Below are 15046 nucleotides of genomic sequence, written 5' to 3'. Positions count from 1 at the left end.
CTTATTCCCTAGATTTAGTTCCAAATAAGATTTGATGAGAATCAAATCAAACTACATTCAAAGTTCAGAAATTTTCCAACCTTGAAGATTTTAAAAGATGATAGTGTCAGAATTTTAAGGCAATTCCAAAATGTTTTTAAGCCCTGGCAACATTTTTGTTGTTTTCTGTTTAAAGTAATCATTTTATTAAAGAATAATATACTCATAGAAAAGGGCACAAATCTAAATATTCAGTTTAAAGGATGTTTACAAAGTGAACCTGCTTGTGTAACCACCACCCACATTGAGAAGTTAGAATGTTATCAGCATCCCAGATGCCGAGATATTATCATGTCCCTTCAGCTACTAATCCCTCTAAAAATTAACCATTACTCTGACTTTTAGGACCTTAAATAAGTATTGCCTGCTTTTGAACATGTTATAAATGGGACAAATCAGTGTTTTCTCCTGTATCTGGCTTCTTTCACTCACCATTATGTTTGTGAACCTCATACCTGTTGTTCTGTATAACTGTAGTTCAGTCATTTTTATTGAGGTGTAGTTTTCCATTGTGTGAAATCCCACAGTTTGGCTATCCATTCTGTTATCGATGGATCTGGCTCCATATTTTGGGACTATAATAAATAAAGCTGTCACAAATATTTAACATATTTTGTTGAACATATGTATGTATTTTTGTTCATTATATGTCTAGAACTAGAATGTAATGGCTGAATCATCTTTAACAGATATTAAGAAAATATTCTTGATATTTGTTAAAACAGACAGATTTTGTTCAGCCCTATTGTAATAGGTATAGGAATTGCAACAATGGGGTTTTGCAGGAGGGGAGAGAGATTGGGATCAACTGAATACAAGGAAAAGTGGGAATTTATAGCCAAGGAGCAGAGGGGGGGGGCAGGTGGATGGAAAATTACTGCGGAAACTTTGGGGATACAGGGGGAGTCTGGTCAAACGAACCTAACAGGATTCTTGTGAAAGGCAGGCCAGGGTGATCAGATATCACCTGGGGGATAGAAGGGAAGAGGAATTTGGTCAGATACCCAGAGTGATCAGATTTTTTTTTTTTTTTTTTTTTTTTTATTCATTTTAGAAAGGAGAGAGAGAGGGAGAGAGAGAGAAGGGGGGAGGAGCAGGAAGCATCAACTCCCATATGTGCCTTGACCAAGCAAGCTCAGGGTTTCGAACCGGCGACCTCAGCATTTCCAGGTCGATGCTTTATCCACTGCGCCACCACAGGTCAGGCGAGTGATCAGATATTGATGGTGGTGAATTCTGGCTCAACTGACTTGGCAGGATTCTTGTTAAAATTGGACTATAAAAAGACAGAGATGGAGGTCCAAGTCCTAGTCAAGCAGAGGGCGCAGAGGAACTTGACTGAGGCTTGATCAAAGAGAGAATCTTTGTCATAGATAATGCCAAACTGTTTACCAAAGTGGCTGTACCGATTTATTTTCAACTGGCTGAGTATAAGAATTCCAGTTGTTTTGCATCCTTGCCGAAATGTGGTATTAGATAAGATTTTGAATATTTCTAGTGTATAGTGTTATATCATGGCGGTTTTAAGTGTTTTTTCTCCAGTAAATAGTGATGTAATATTTTTTTGGATATAATTAGCCATTTGAACATCCTCTTTTGAAGACCCTTTTCAATTCTTTGGCCTATTTTCTAAATAGTGCTATCTTTCATGTTGATTTGTAGTTCTTTATGTAGTCTGAAAGATATTTTGTATTGCAAAGGTAGTCTCCCACTATGTAGTTTCATTTTCATTCTGTTAATGATATCTTTTGATGAACAGTTCTTTTTTTTTTTTTTTTTTTTTAATTTTTATTTATTTATTCATTTTAGAGAGGAGGGGGGAGATAGAGAGAGAGAGAGAGAGAGAGAGAGAGAGAAGGGGGAGGAGCAGGAAGTATCAACTCCCATATGTGCCTTGACCAGGCAAGCCCAGGGTTTTGAACCGGCAACCTCAGTGTTTCCAGGTTGACGCTTTATCCACTGCGCCACCACAGGTCAGGCGAACAGTTCTTAATTTCAATAAATCCAGTTTGTCAAAATTTTTATTAGAACTTTTTATCTCCCACTTTAGAAATCTTTTGTTACCTCCTTAAAGGTTTATTGTTTTACCTTTTTTATTTAGGTTCATGTTAGGTTTGTGATTGGCTTACAATTTATTTTTATATGTGGTCTCAGGTAGAGGTCAAGATTCATTTTTTTTTTTTTTTTGCCCCAATATGGATATCTGTTGATTAAACACCACTTATTGAAAAGAGCAACCTCTCACCCATGTAGTGTAGGGAAATCTTTATCACAAAGTGAGTGACTATGTATGTATGGGTCTTTTTCTAGTTGTCTTTAGTTCCATGGGCCTGTTTTCTTATGCTTTTGCCAATATCATACTATCTTAATTTCTTTAGCTTTATACTTCTTTGAATCGGAGAGTCTAAGTCTAAGAGAACTTAGTTCTCTTTTAGGATTCTATTGTCTATTATTGGCTCTTTGCATTTCCTTATACATTTTAGAATCTGCTTGTAAATTTCCACAACTATTTGTTGGAATTTTGATTGGAATTGCATTGAATCTATACCTCAGTTTGAGGAGGATTGTATTCTTGACAATATTGAATCTTCTGAACCATTAATGTGGTGCATTCCTATATTTAATTTGGGTTTTAATTTCTCTCAATAATGTTTTGCAGTTTTACATATAGAGGTCTTGTCCATTTTTCCTAGAAGTTTGTGTTTTGGAAGCATTGATCTTAAGTTTGTTGCCGCCTTTGGTTACTACTTTGGAGAGTACCATCTTGACTGATACATAAAAATGTATGTTTAAAAATGAGTCATCTTGGCCCTGGCCGGTTGGCTCAGTGGTAGAGCATTGGCCTGGCGTACAGGAGTCCCAGGTTTGATTCCTGGCCAGGGCACACAGGAGAAGCACCCATCTACTTCTCCACCCCTCTCCCTCTCCTTCCTCTCTGTCTCTCTCTTCCCCTCCCGCAGCCAAGGCTCCATTGGAGCAAAGTTGGCCCGGGCGCTGAGGATGGCTCCATGGCCTCTGCCTTAGGCGCTACAATGGCTCTGGTTGCAACACAGAGCAACACCCCAGATGGGCAGAGCATTGCCCCCTGGTGGGCATGCTGGGTGGATCCCGGTCGGGCGCATGCGGTAGTCTGTCTGACTGCCTCCCGGTTTCCAGCTTCAGAAAAATACAAAAAAAAAAAAAGAGAGTCATCTTATTTTAGTTTCATTTTGTAGAACATCATTGGAAATTAGAGCATTTTTTTCTTTTAAGGTGGCTACTGGTGCTTTCACTAGTATTAGCAAGTAGCACAAAAGAGTTACTCTTGGAGCTTTGGGATTTTAGTAATTTTAACCTAGCCTAGAAATATTTTGTGCCCATCATGGATTCTTGTCCATTCATGAATATCATTACTTTGTAATACAAAACACAATGCTCCATTTAGGCCCAGTTAGGTCTCCTGATAGTCTCAGTACATATTATAATATGTATTTGTTTCTTCACATAGAACTTTTTTCATGTAGTTTCTGTTACAGTTTTAAGTAGATCCTTCTGTCATCAAATCCCTCTTCTTGAAGTCTTTTATATTCTGCCTCTTCTTACCTTTCTCTCATTGTAATTACACATGAAGTCTCTGTACCAAAGAGTTCAACATTTAGGTGTTTTGATTGTTTTTAGTGTGTCAGTTTGTTTCCTCGGTTAAATTGTCACTTCTATCAGAGCAAAGACTTATTTTTTCTACTGTCCTATCTTCCCCCCTACCATCACAGCTGTGAGCTGAGTTAATACTTGTTGATTAATTACAATGTAACACAAATATAGTTTTACAACAAAGATGTAGGATAGACACAGTGTAATTCTGGATTAGCTCTCTTGGTCAAAACATCAAGGGGGCTGTGCAGGAGAGGAGGAGGAGGATTGCGAGGGAGAGGGTCTCCAAAATACCGTGCTTTCCAGGAGATTGCAAGAAGTCCATGAGTTGAAAACTGTTGTTCCATCGAACATGGCCATAGTTACCATTCATGGTGCTTCATCTGTATGCCGGGCTCTATCCTAGGCTTGGGGGATACCACAGCCCAGACACTGCTTTCAGAGATCAGTAAAAAACCGTGTGATAAGTATAATAATGCATGTGTATTTAAGGTTGTAGAGTTCACCCCAAGGAAGGGAGTTCATGGTTCTCACTTCTCAATAGTTAATTTGTTGATGTTTTCTCTTTCATATGGCACCACGGCTAGCTGGGGTAGATATGAGAATGGGGGTTTGGAGGGTGCCACTAGGTAGCACCTTAGAGAGCGGCAGTGCCTGCAACTTAAGTCATATTTTATTGTTTTAAGTCATATTTTGTTGTCTGAAACATCTAATACTGTGTAAGGATGATGATTTGATTCTCCCCAACTGAAGTTCATGACTTCATTTCCCCTTTATCATCGTAGTCCATTCAGCAGACAACACAAGAATGGAGTTAATCATTCCAGGAGAGCAGCATTTCTACATGAAGGCGGTGAATGCAGCTGAAAGGCAGAGGTGGCTGGTTGCCCTGGGGAGCTCCAAAGCCTGTTTGACGGACACTAGGACTAAGAAAGAAAAAGGTAACTTCCCTTGCAGTGAGAATATTTTCTTAAACATAAGTGTAACATGTCATGTTCACTTATAGTAACCTATCCCAAATAAATAATGAGAAACGTAAAAGATTTATGTATATACATGTTCATCATGGTTTAAAAAAATGTAAGCAATGTAAAGATTTGAATTCAGCAGAATGGTTCACCTTCTATAGGCTGATATAGACAGTGAGATGTTTACAAGGAATTTTAATGATTTGAGGAAATGCCAAAGGTTAAATGATTTATCCATTCATTGGACAGCTCAGCAGACATGTAAGAATTGGTCAAATTGTTAGCTTTGGAAAGGGAATTTGTGGAAGGACACCCTCTTTTAACTGTTTACCATTTAGCTTTATCATGTACTGATACATTCCCAATTTCAAAGGGCTAAATAAAAATCAAAAAGCAAATCATTTATGGTATTCAGTTATATGCAGATATAATATGAAAATAACAATAGTACTTACAGCTTAGTAGTGAGATTGTAGTTCAGATTTTGAATTTGAACTATTTTTTTGATTTTCCAAAATTTTTCAATTACCTTATATTACTTTTATAATAAAATAAAAAACAATAGAGGTTATCTAAATTAGTGAAAATGATTATTGAAAAACGAAGGCTAAAGATTGAATTTTCAACATTTCAAATATATGAAAAGAACATCATGGAAAGAACATGGCCAAAGGTAGGCTAAGAAGGAATGACTACTAACAACAGCCAAAAGGTGGGAACAGTGAAAAGATCCATAGACAGATGGGTGGATAACATAGCGTGGTGTATACATACAATGGCATATTATTTAGCCTTAAAGAGGAAGGAAATTCTGACACATGCTGCAACATGGTTGAATCTTGAAGATATTATGCTAAGTGAAATAAGCTGGTCACAAAAGGACGAATATTGTGTGATTGCACTTAGTATGGGGGACCTAGAACAGTCTAATTCATAGAAACAGAAAAACGGTAGTTTCCAGGGAATAGAGGATGGTAGAATGGGAAGTTAGTGTTTAACCTACACACAGTTTTGGTTGGAGAGGATGAAAAGGTTCTGGAGCCTGACCTGTGGTGGCGCAGTGAATAAAGTGTTGACCTGGAACACTGAGGTCACCGGTTCAAAACCCTTGGCTTGCCTGGTCAAGCCACATATGGGAGTTGATGCTTCCTGCTCCTCCCCCCTTTCTCTCTCTCTCATTCTAACTCTCTCTCCTCTCTAAAATGAATAAATAAATTAAAAAATTTAAAAAAAAAAGAAAAGATTCTGGAGATGGATGGAGTAATGGTTGTGCAACAATGTGAATGTAATTAATGCCAGCAAACTATATGTTTAAAAATGATTAAAATAGTAATATATTTTACTACAATTAAAAAGAAGAAATGCAGTTACATTTGGATAAGAAGTTAGATTAAATGGGCAGACACACTACTTTGGTTGCCTCTGGCAAGAGCGTCTTTGTGGCTAGTACCACATAGCAGTGCCACTGGCTCGGGTGAAGTAGCCTCAGGATTGCTATGTGTATTTTTTTATTTTATTTTTTCATTATTTTTTCTTATTTTTTCTTATTCTTGCTATGTATATTTTTTTTCTCCTTCTGCTGCTTACACCTCTAGTTTGGAGTAAGTAAGTGGCTGAGATGATGGCTGGATGTTTGGTCTGTCCAGAGATATTAAACAGAAGAATGTAAGCTCCTAGTTCAAGAATTCTGAAAAGAATATAATATGAAAATGAAGCTGTGAAAGGAACCAAAGAAAATAGATGAATGTTTAAGTACAATAGTTTTAACTTCACAAAAATTAAAAACTTTTTTTGCCAAAATATACATTAAAGAAATCTGAGGCCCTGGTTAGATAGCTCAGTTGTTTAGAGCATTGTCTCAAATCTCAGAGGTTGCTGGTTTAATCCCCAGTCAGGGCACATGCAGGAACAGATTGATGTTCCTGTCTCTTCTCTCTTCTTTCCTCTCTAAAGTAAATAAAATAAATAAACATTAAAAAAAAAGAAAAAGAAAACTGAGAGCTTACAGATCTTGAAATGTATTTGCAATATATAAGACAGGTGAAGGATTGCTAAATTTAGTGTCTAAGACATTTTATAAATTTTTACGTACTTTTTTTTAAGATGGTCTATTTAATATTAAATCTATCTGCATATAGAAATGAATAAAGAATACAGTCTTTTTTTTTTTACAGAGACAGAGAGAGAGTCAGAGAGAGGGACAGATAGGGACAGACAGACAGGAACGGAGAGAGATGAGAAGCATCAATCATCAGTTTTTCGTAGCAACACCTTAGTTCAGTGATTGCTTTCTCATCTATATCTTGACAGTAGGCCTTCAGCAGACTGAGTAACCCCTTGCTCGAGCCAGCGACCTTGGGCTCAAGCTGGTGAGCCTTGCTCAAACCTGACCAGGTGGTGGCGCAGTGGATAGAGCATCGGACTGGGATGCAGAGGACCCAGGTTCGAGCTTGAGTGCAGGCTCATCTGGTTTGAGTAAGGCTCACCAGCTTGAGCCCAAGGTCGCTGGCTCGAGCAAGGAGTCTCTCAGTCTGCTGTAGCCCCCGGTCAAGGCACATATGAGAAAACAATCAATGAACAACTAAGGTGTCACAACGAAGAATTGATGCTTCTTATCTCCCTTCCTGTCTGTCTGTCCCTATCTGTCCCTCTGTCTGACTCTGTTTTGTCACACAAAAAAATAAAAAAATAAAAAATCCAAACATCAGAACTGTAAAAATGAGTTAAGGACAAGAAAAGCCAATTCACAAAAGAAGAAATATAAGCCCTTTTCAAATGAAAGATAAATGATGGAATGGAAATATCTTGAATAAGACATTAAGTGGTCATCATCTTGTCCCTGGAAATGAATCTACCTAATTTCATGTTAGACATATGACTGCCAGCTGTGGCTGGTGGCTCAGTGGTAGAACATCGGCCTGGCATTTGGAAGCCCCGGGTTTGATTCCAGGCCAGGGCACACAGGGAAAGCACCCATCTGCTTCTCCACCCTTCCTCTCCCCTCTCTCTCTTTCTCTCTCTTCCCCTCCTGCAGCCAAGGCTCCACTAGAGCAAAAGTTGGCTCGGGTGCTGAGGATGGTTCCATGGCCTCCGCCTCAGGTTCTAAAATGGTTCCGGTTGCAGTGGAACAATGCCCCAGATGGGCAGAGCATCGCCCCCTGGTGGGCATGCCAGGTGGATCCGGGTTGGGCACATGCGGGAGTCTGTCTCTCTGCCTCCCCGCTTCCCACTTTGAAAAAAAAAAAAAGACACATGACTGCCAATTTTTTAAAATTGAATATATTGAGATGACATTGGTTTGTAAAACCATACAGATTTCAAGTGTACAACTCAGTAAAACATCCTCTACATACTGCACTGTGCAGCCATCACCCCAAGCAGAGTCTCTTTCCATCCCCATTTGTCTTTTTTGTTTGTTTGTTTTGGGTTTGTTTGTTTTGGTTTTTTTTGTATTTTTCTGAAGTTGGAAACGGGGAGGCAGTCAGACAGACTCCTGCATGTGCCCAACCAGGATCCACCCGGCACGCCCACCAGGGGGCGATGCTCTGCCCATCCGGGGCGTCGCTCTGTTACAACCAGAGCCAGTCTAGCGCCTGAGGCAGAGGCCATGGAGCCATCCTCAGCGCCCGGGCCAACTTTGCTCCAATGGAGCCTTGGCTGAGGGAGGGGAAGAGAGAGACAGAGAGGAAGGAGAGGGGGAAGGGTGGAGAGGCAGATGGGCGCTTCTCCTGTGTGCCCTGGCCGGGAATCAAATCCGGGACTCCTGCACGCCAGGCCAACGTTCTACCACTGAGCCAACCGGCCAGGGCCTATATTTATTGTCTTAACTTTTTTTTTTTAACTGTTTAGGAGAAAGAGGGAGAGAGATACGCTCTTTGACCAACAGAAAAGGGAGGAGAGCTGGTAGTGTGCTTCTGAAAAGAGAGTGAGCTTGCTGGAGAGAGGAGGTGGGGGATTGGGTGTGCTCCATAGAGAGAGCTACTCTCTTTTTTAATGATTTCATTTTGTTGTTTTGCCCTCAAAACAGGGAAATGATCTAATTGAATGTTTATGTATGTTCCTTTCAGAAGTAAGTGAAACCAGTGAATCTCTGAAAACCAAAATGTCTGAACTTCGCCTCTACTGTGACCTTTTAATGCAGCAGGTTCATACGATTCAAGAGTTTGTTCACCATGATGAGACTCATTCAGCTCCCAGCATAGAGGTATGACAGAGACGACCCTTTCATGTCTGAGTACCCTTTACAGAATGAGTGAGGTTCTTCTCATAAGATGACAGGGAAGCATTTTCAAAATCAGTTATTTTTAGCTATTTTGAGCTCTTCATACTATAGACTTTCTGGAAATGTGTAGGATCATCTGGATTGCATCTGTGCAGGCAGAGTAAAGCAGGAAGCAGCACATTCCTTCAGGGAAGCAAACTCTGTCTTTGCAGCTGATCAGTAATTAGGTGGTTGGAGTGGTGAAGAAGCATTCCAGGGTTTGTTCTGCAGGCTTACTACTTGAGTTCATCGGATATTTGTTATTTTCTGTCTTTTGTGATAAGGTCATAACATAATTATGGAGAATTGATAACTTAGCTTTATAATGATATAACTTAAAAAATTTTTCAGAACAGTGATGTAATTATCAAAACTCAGAATGTGGACCTGGCCGTGAATTAAGCTCACTCTTTCTGAAGAATTTGGATCAGTGAACCCTACTGCTCTTGGGCTGAAAGGCCAGAGTGGTTTCCAGTTCCCTTTTGCCTAATTGAGAGAAGTGGGACAAAAAATAGCCCTACCTCTCCTGTGACCTTCTGTTGGGAAGGAGTCTTGTGTGAGGTGGGTCGCATGTGGTTGTAGGCATATTAAATCCTATGGCTGTATACTGTGTCACCATGAACTTTCTGGAAGTAGGTGCCCTCACATTGGCTCCATATCATAGGGAAGGTATCAGGGACCCAGGCCTGTTTCAACTTTCTCCTCTGCCATTCTTGCTCTGTTGAGTCTTTCTGTTCATGCTCCAGGCTTCAAGGTGACTGCCAGTGCCACAGACAGGCAGGGGACAGTTGGGTAGCTGGGTAGGGAGAGGCATTCTCAACCTGATGACCTTGCTTTTTAAGATCAGAAACTTCCCAGATTTCTCATCATCATTTTTGTCTGGGTCAATAGAAACTAGGAAAAATGAGTATTTGACAAAGGGTCATAGAATAACCATGACTGGCTTAAACCAGTCTGTATTTATCCCCCAAGGTCAGGGCACTTGCTGTCCTAAAAAAATTAGAAGTTTTTATTCTACTAAAGGAAGAAATGGAAGACTGGGCCTGTGGTCTACCCGAATCATGCCTGCCTCTGAGCAACTCTCAAGGTGTCCACTGCTGTGATCACCTTCGGAATTCAGATGCTGTAGTTATAAAATTACTGTTTAGGTTAGGTTTATCTAAAATAAATTCTATACACAGTTTTTCAATATAATATCTTGTTTAAATGCAAATTTTATTTATTTTTGAAATCTAATTTCATACGTTGTTTACCTGAGAGACAATTATTATTCATGTGTTGCTTTAATTTTCTCATTTAATGTGTGTTAAACAGATTTGAAAATAACCTAGTCAGGTGTTCTACTCAGTGTTTGATTATAAGGGAGTGCATGATTCCACATAGTTGTGTGTGAGTCTGTTCATTCTGTGTGTAATTTTTCAGAACATGAATGAAGCCTCTTCTCTGCTTAGTGCCACATGCAACACGTTCATCACAACTCTTGAGGAATGTGTGAAGATAGCAAATGCCAAGTTTAAACCTGAGATGTTTCAGCTGTCCCATCCGGATCCCTTAGTTTCTCCTGTGTCACCTTCTCCTGTTCAAATGGTTGGAACTTATTCTTTTCTTCTATTAATATTGCGTGTAGTTCTGTCCTTGTTTTCATTTTTAAGGGTGGAATCTGGCAGTGGGAGGGAAATAGTGAACAAGTTGAAAAAGTTTTCTTTTATTGTACATACTCATATTCTCTTTTGGAGCCTCTGATCTGATGGGCTCAGGTCACGGTCCCCTCCCCTCAAAGGGGCTGTGCCATTTACCCCAGTGTGCCAGGGAAATATTATAATGTTCTTTGGGTGCTATGGTATGGAAAAGGTTGGGGAGAGCTGTTCTATTTGGTAAAAACATACAGTGGGGTCATGTTTAACCCACAGTGCGTTAAAATAAAGCGAATCTTTACAAAAAGATGAAAGAGCATGTTACAAGGCAAACAGTATTTTGTATTCTGCATTTGGATTTGAACCCTCTGAGTAGGCAAGTTTCTTAATCTCTGGACCTCAAGTGTCTGTAAAATCAAGTGTCTTCTACATTGGGCTCATTGCAAAAGATCTGACCATTTATGTTCCATGCTTACTGTTGTTTTCTTATAAGCTGATCATTGAACAAGTTCTTTTAGAACAATTGTAGATATACTGTGTAATGTTAAATAACATGTATAGCTGAACAAAAGAAATGATTTTTGACATGGATATTTGATGTTGTGTTTTTGAAATTGAGTTACAAGGGGTATACTGGTTTTTTTGTTTGTTTTGTTTTGTTTTTAAGGTGTACTTTATAGTCAAATGCAATAAAAAAATATCTCAAACTTGCCTTGTTTTTGCATTGAACTTCTGAGGAAAATGCCTTCTGTTACAAATGTTCTCCAGTCCAGAGAGGTCATACATGTCTTTATGTATAAGAAACTATAATAACTGTCACTTTAAACCCAAACCTTTTATCAACAGAAACATTAAACCCAACCTTTTATCAATAGAAACATTACAGCAAATCCAGTTAGAGTATGCTTATTTTCCTTTGCTATGTCATTTTCCTTCATACATAAAGCACACATTATGGCTTATGGCAATTAGTTCTGAGACATATAGTATAAAAGTAAGGTCAGACAGCCTTCATGGGAAAATCCTTTTTAAAAAAATAAATAAATAACATGAGTAAATGAAAAATAAAGCTGAAATATTTGAGAATTCCAAAATTAGCCTGATATTTATGACTATTTTATGTAGTTATTTTCATGTCTCCCTCTTAAAATTATTTGTATTCAATTATATTTCATATCATTATGGAAGTTCAAACAGTGGTCACTTTGATGCAGATTTAGTGATAATTGTAGTGAGAATGTCATTGGGTGCGTAATTCTAAAGGGAGTGATTTTTTTCTTTTTCTTTTTTGAATTTTTATAATAAGAGTTTATTTGAGTTATACTGACAACATATGCTGGGGAGCAAGATCTCAAATGCGTTTTTTTAAAAAAATTAATTAATTAATTATTTTTTTTGGTATTTTTCTGAAGCTGGAAACGGGGAGTGACAGACTCCCGCATGCGCCCGACCAGGATCCACCTGGCACGCCCACCAGGGGGCGATGCTCTGCCCCTCCGGGGGGTCGCTTTGTCGTAACCAGAGCCACTCTAGCGCCTGGGGCAGAGGCCAAGGAGCCATCCCCAGCGCCCGGGCCATCCTTGCTCCAATGGAGCCTCGCTGCTGCGGGAGGGGAAGAGAAAGAGAGAGGAAGGAGAGGGGGAGGGGTGGAGAAGCAGATGGGCGCTTCTCCTGTGTGCCCTGGCCGGAAATCGAACCCGGTAGTCCCGCACGCCAGGTCGACGCTCTACCACTGAGCCAACCGGCTAGGGCCTCAAATGCTTTTTTAAAGGGAGTGATTTCTGTTAAGGGAGATGTTGATGTACAGTTACATCATAACGTCATTCATATTAGATGTTTCTGAACTACAAATTGGAAGGTTATAACTGTTACTATTTCAGCTGGGATTTCTGGTGGCTCATGTTACAACTGTAGAAGGCATTTATTTTACATAATACAAGTATTAAACTTGGGTTGGACACGTAAGACTCTTGAGCCCTGTATATAAAAGCTACCATGCCTATCCCTTAGAATGATTTATTAGAATATTCTCTGGCTTGCCAGGTACACCTTTTTGTCAAAAATATTGTGATATTTTGGGGGTTAAGTATACTGTTTTTTAAATTTAATTATACATATACACAAACTCATATAATATAAAAATATAACATTTTGTTTTTAGTTTTGAGAAAAGAATCTAGCATGTTTTTGGTATATGTTAAGAAAGGTTCCTATTAATAGTTATTATGGAGAAAGCTTGACATTATGTTAATAATATTACTTCAGTATGTAAAAAATAATTTTTTTTGGCCAGCCACCTTTTTCTCTGAATAAAGATAATACTATATTAGAGCTGCTGTATTCTATTTCACTAATGGATTATGCTCATTTTTTTTTAATTTCTAGATGAAGCGTTCTATCAGTCACCCTGGTTCTTACAGTTCAGAAAGGTAAAATAAACTTTGACCACGTTTTCTTAAAGTTATACCTACTCAGGGAGATTCTTTGAACCTTTAACATAAACTGGTGGGGAACGTAGATTCTGTGGGCAGAGTCTGGTTCTGATTTGCTTATTAGCATTTTTATTTCTTAGTGCTTAGTATAAGGCTTGGTCCCAGTAGGTAGTCAGTAAAAAAAAAAAAAAAAAAAAAAAAGAATGAATAAATTAACCAGCAATGTAAGTACCTTGCCAACTATTACTGTACCTTTTTTAGATATTTGAAATTATATCAAATAATGGTTTATAGAATTCAATTTTTGACATATCTAGGCTCCAAAAATTAGGCTCATTTTGCTACATTTTTAAAAAATTTATTATTTATTTTGTGACAGAGACAGAAAGACAGAGGGAGGGACAGATAGGGACAGACAGGAAGGGAGAGAGATGAGAAGTATCAATTCCTTGTTGTGGCAACTTAGTTCATTGATTGCTTTCTCATACATGCCTTGACCTGGGGGGGGGGGGGCGCTACAGGAGACCAAGTGACCCCTCGCCCAAGCCAGTGACCTTGGGCTCAAGCTGGTGAACCTTGCTCAAACCAGATGAGATTGTGCTCAGGCTGGTGACCTTGAGGTTTCAAAACTGAGTCCTCCGCATCCCAGTCCTATGCTCTATCCACTGCACCACCTCCTGGTCAGGTTTGCTACATTTTTTATAGCATCGTGTATTCATGCTGAGCTATTGTTTTATTAGGAGCTAATGATTCTACTGAAAAGAAAGAAAAACCAAATGATTTTTTTTTTTTTGTGACAGAGAGAGGGACAAATAACAACAGAAAGACAGGAAGGGAGAGAGATGAGAAGCATCAGTTCTTTGTTGCGGCATATTAGTTGTTCATTGATTGCTTTCTCATATGTGCCTTGACCAGGGGGTGCTATAGCAGAGTGAGTGACCCCTTGCTCAAGCCAGTGACCTTGGGGTTAAGCCAGTGACCTTGGGCTTCAAGCCAGTGACCATGGGGTCATGTCTATGATCCCACGCTCAAGCCAGTGACCCCTTGCTCAAGCTGGTGAGCCCGTGCTCAAGCCAGTGACCACGGGGTTTTGAACCTGGTACTCTGTGTCCCAGTTCGATGCTCTGTCCACTGTGCCACTACCTGGTCAGGCACCAATTGATATATCTTTTTTTTTTTTTTTCTGAAGTTGGAAATGGGGAGGCAGTCAGACAGACTCCCGCATACACCCGACCGGGATCCACCCGGCATGCCCACCCGAGGGCGATGTTCTGCCCATCTGGGGGGTCACTCTGTTGCAATCAGAGCCATTCTAGTGCCTGAGGCATAGGCCACGGAGCCGTCCCCAGCGCCTGGGCCAACTTTGCTCCAATGGAGCCTTGGCTGCGGGAGGGGAAGAGAGAGACAAAGAGGAAGGAGAGGGGGAGGGGTAGAGAAGCAGATGGGTGCTTCTCCTGTGTGCCCTGGCCGGGAATCGAACCTGGGACTCCCGCACGCCAGGCCGATGCTCTACCACTGAGCCAACCTTGGCCAGGGCCAATTATGTAATTTTTTATTGAACTATCATGTATGTGCTCAGAGGAGTCTAGTGATGTATTGTATATATCCAATCTTATGAGAAATGAAGAGTTTAACCAACTGAATTTTCCAGAAAAATAGACACTTGATCACTTTGACAAATTTTATAGTTATGATAGAAATTTTTATAAATGGTATTTATACTTTTTACCTTATTAACTAAAATATAAGAATTTAAAAACTTTATTTTCTTCTTGATGAATCAAAGTTGTCATTAAGAACAGTAATGTCGGACTTTCATGTAATGATAGCCAAGATGCTGTTGAGTGGTGGTGATTTGTTTCTATGCTGAAATTTTTAGATTGATTTTTCTAGTGTTTTTATTTTCTATATTTTTTAAGTAGTTTTTTTTAGCCTCTGTTTTCCATCTTTGTCTTGCTGCTTTCAGTGAGTTGACCTCCAGGATATTCCCGAACTTTCTGCCCACCTCCTTCACTCTGCTGTTTTTAATCAGATACCGGCTGACTAGATCTGTGCATTTGTTAACGTGTAACTTGCAGTTTT

General features: G+C 39.5%; 1 protein-coding gene across 1 annotated transcript in view; it reads left to right on the top strand.

The window, feature by feature from the left end:
- Positions 1 to 15046, top strand: part of PLEKHA3 (pleckstrin homology domain containing A3) — a 34304-nt gene that overhangs the window by 6542 nt on the left and 12716 nt on the right. The window contains exons 3-6 of the mRNA XM_066281054.1: positions 4455 to 4610; positions 8705 to 8841; positions 10321 to 10485; positions 12918 to 12961. Of these exons, the coding sequence (XP_066137151.1) occupies positions 4455 to 4610; positions 8705 to 8841; positions 10321 to 10485; positions 12918 to 12961 (502 nt within the window). The remainder of the gene's footprint in view (positions 1 to 4454; positions 4611 to 8704; positions 8842 to 10320; positions 10486 to 12917; positions 12962 to 15046) is intronic.

This window comes from Saccopteryx bilineata, chromosome 5 (assembly GCF_036850765.1).
Source record: "Saccopteryx bilineata isolate mSacBil1 chromosome 5, mSacBil1_pri_phased_curated, whole genome shotgun sequence".
Classification (NCBI taxonomy): Eukaryota; Metazoa; Chordata; class Mammalia; order Chiroptera; family Emballonuridae; genus Saccopteryx; species Saccopteryx bilineata.
Note: the sequence above shows the minus strand (reverse complement) of the source record. Positions and strands in the feature narration are given on the sequence as shown.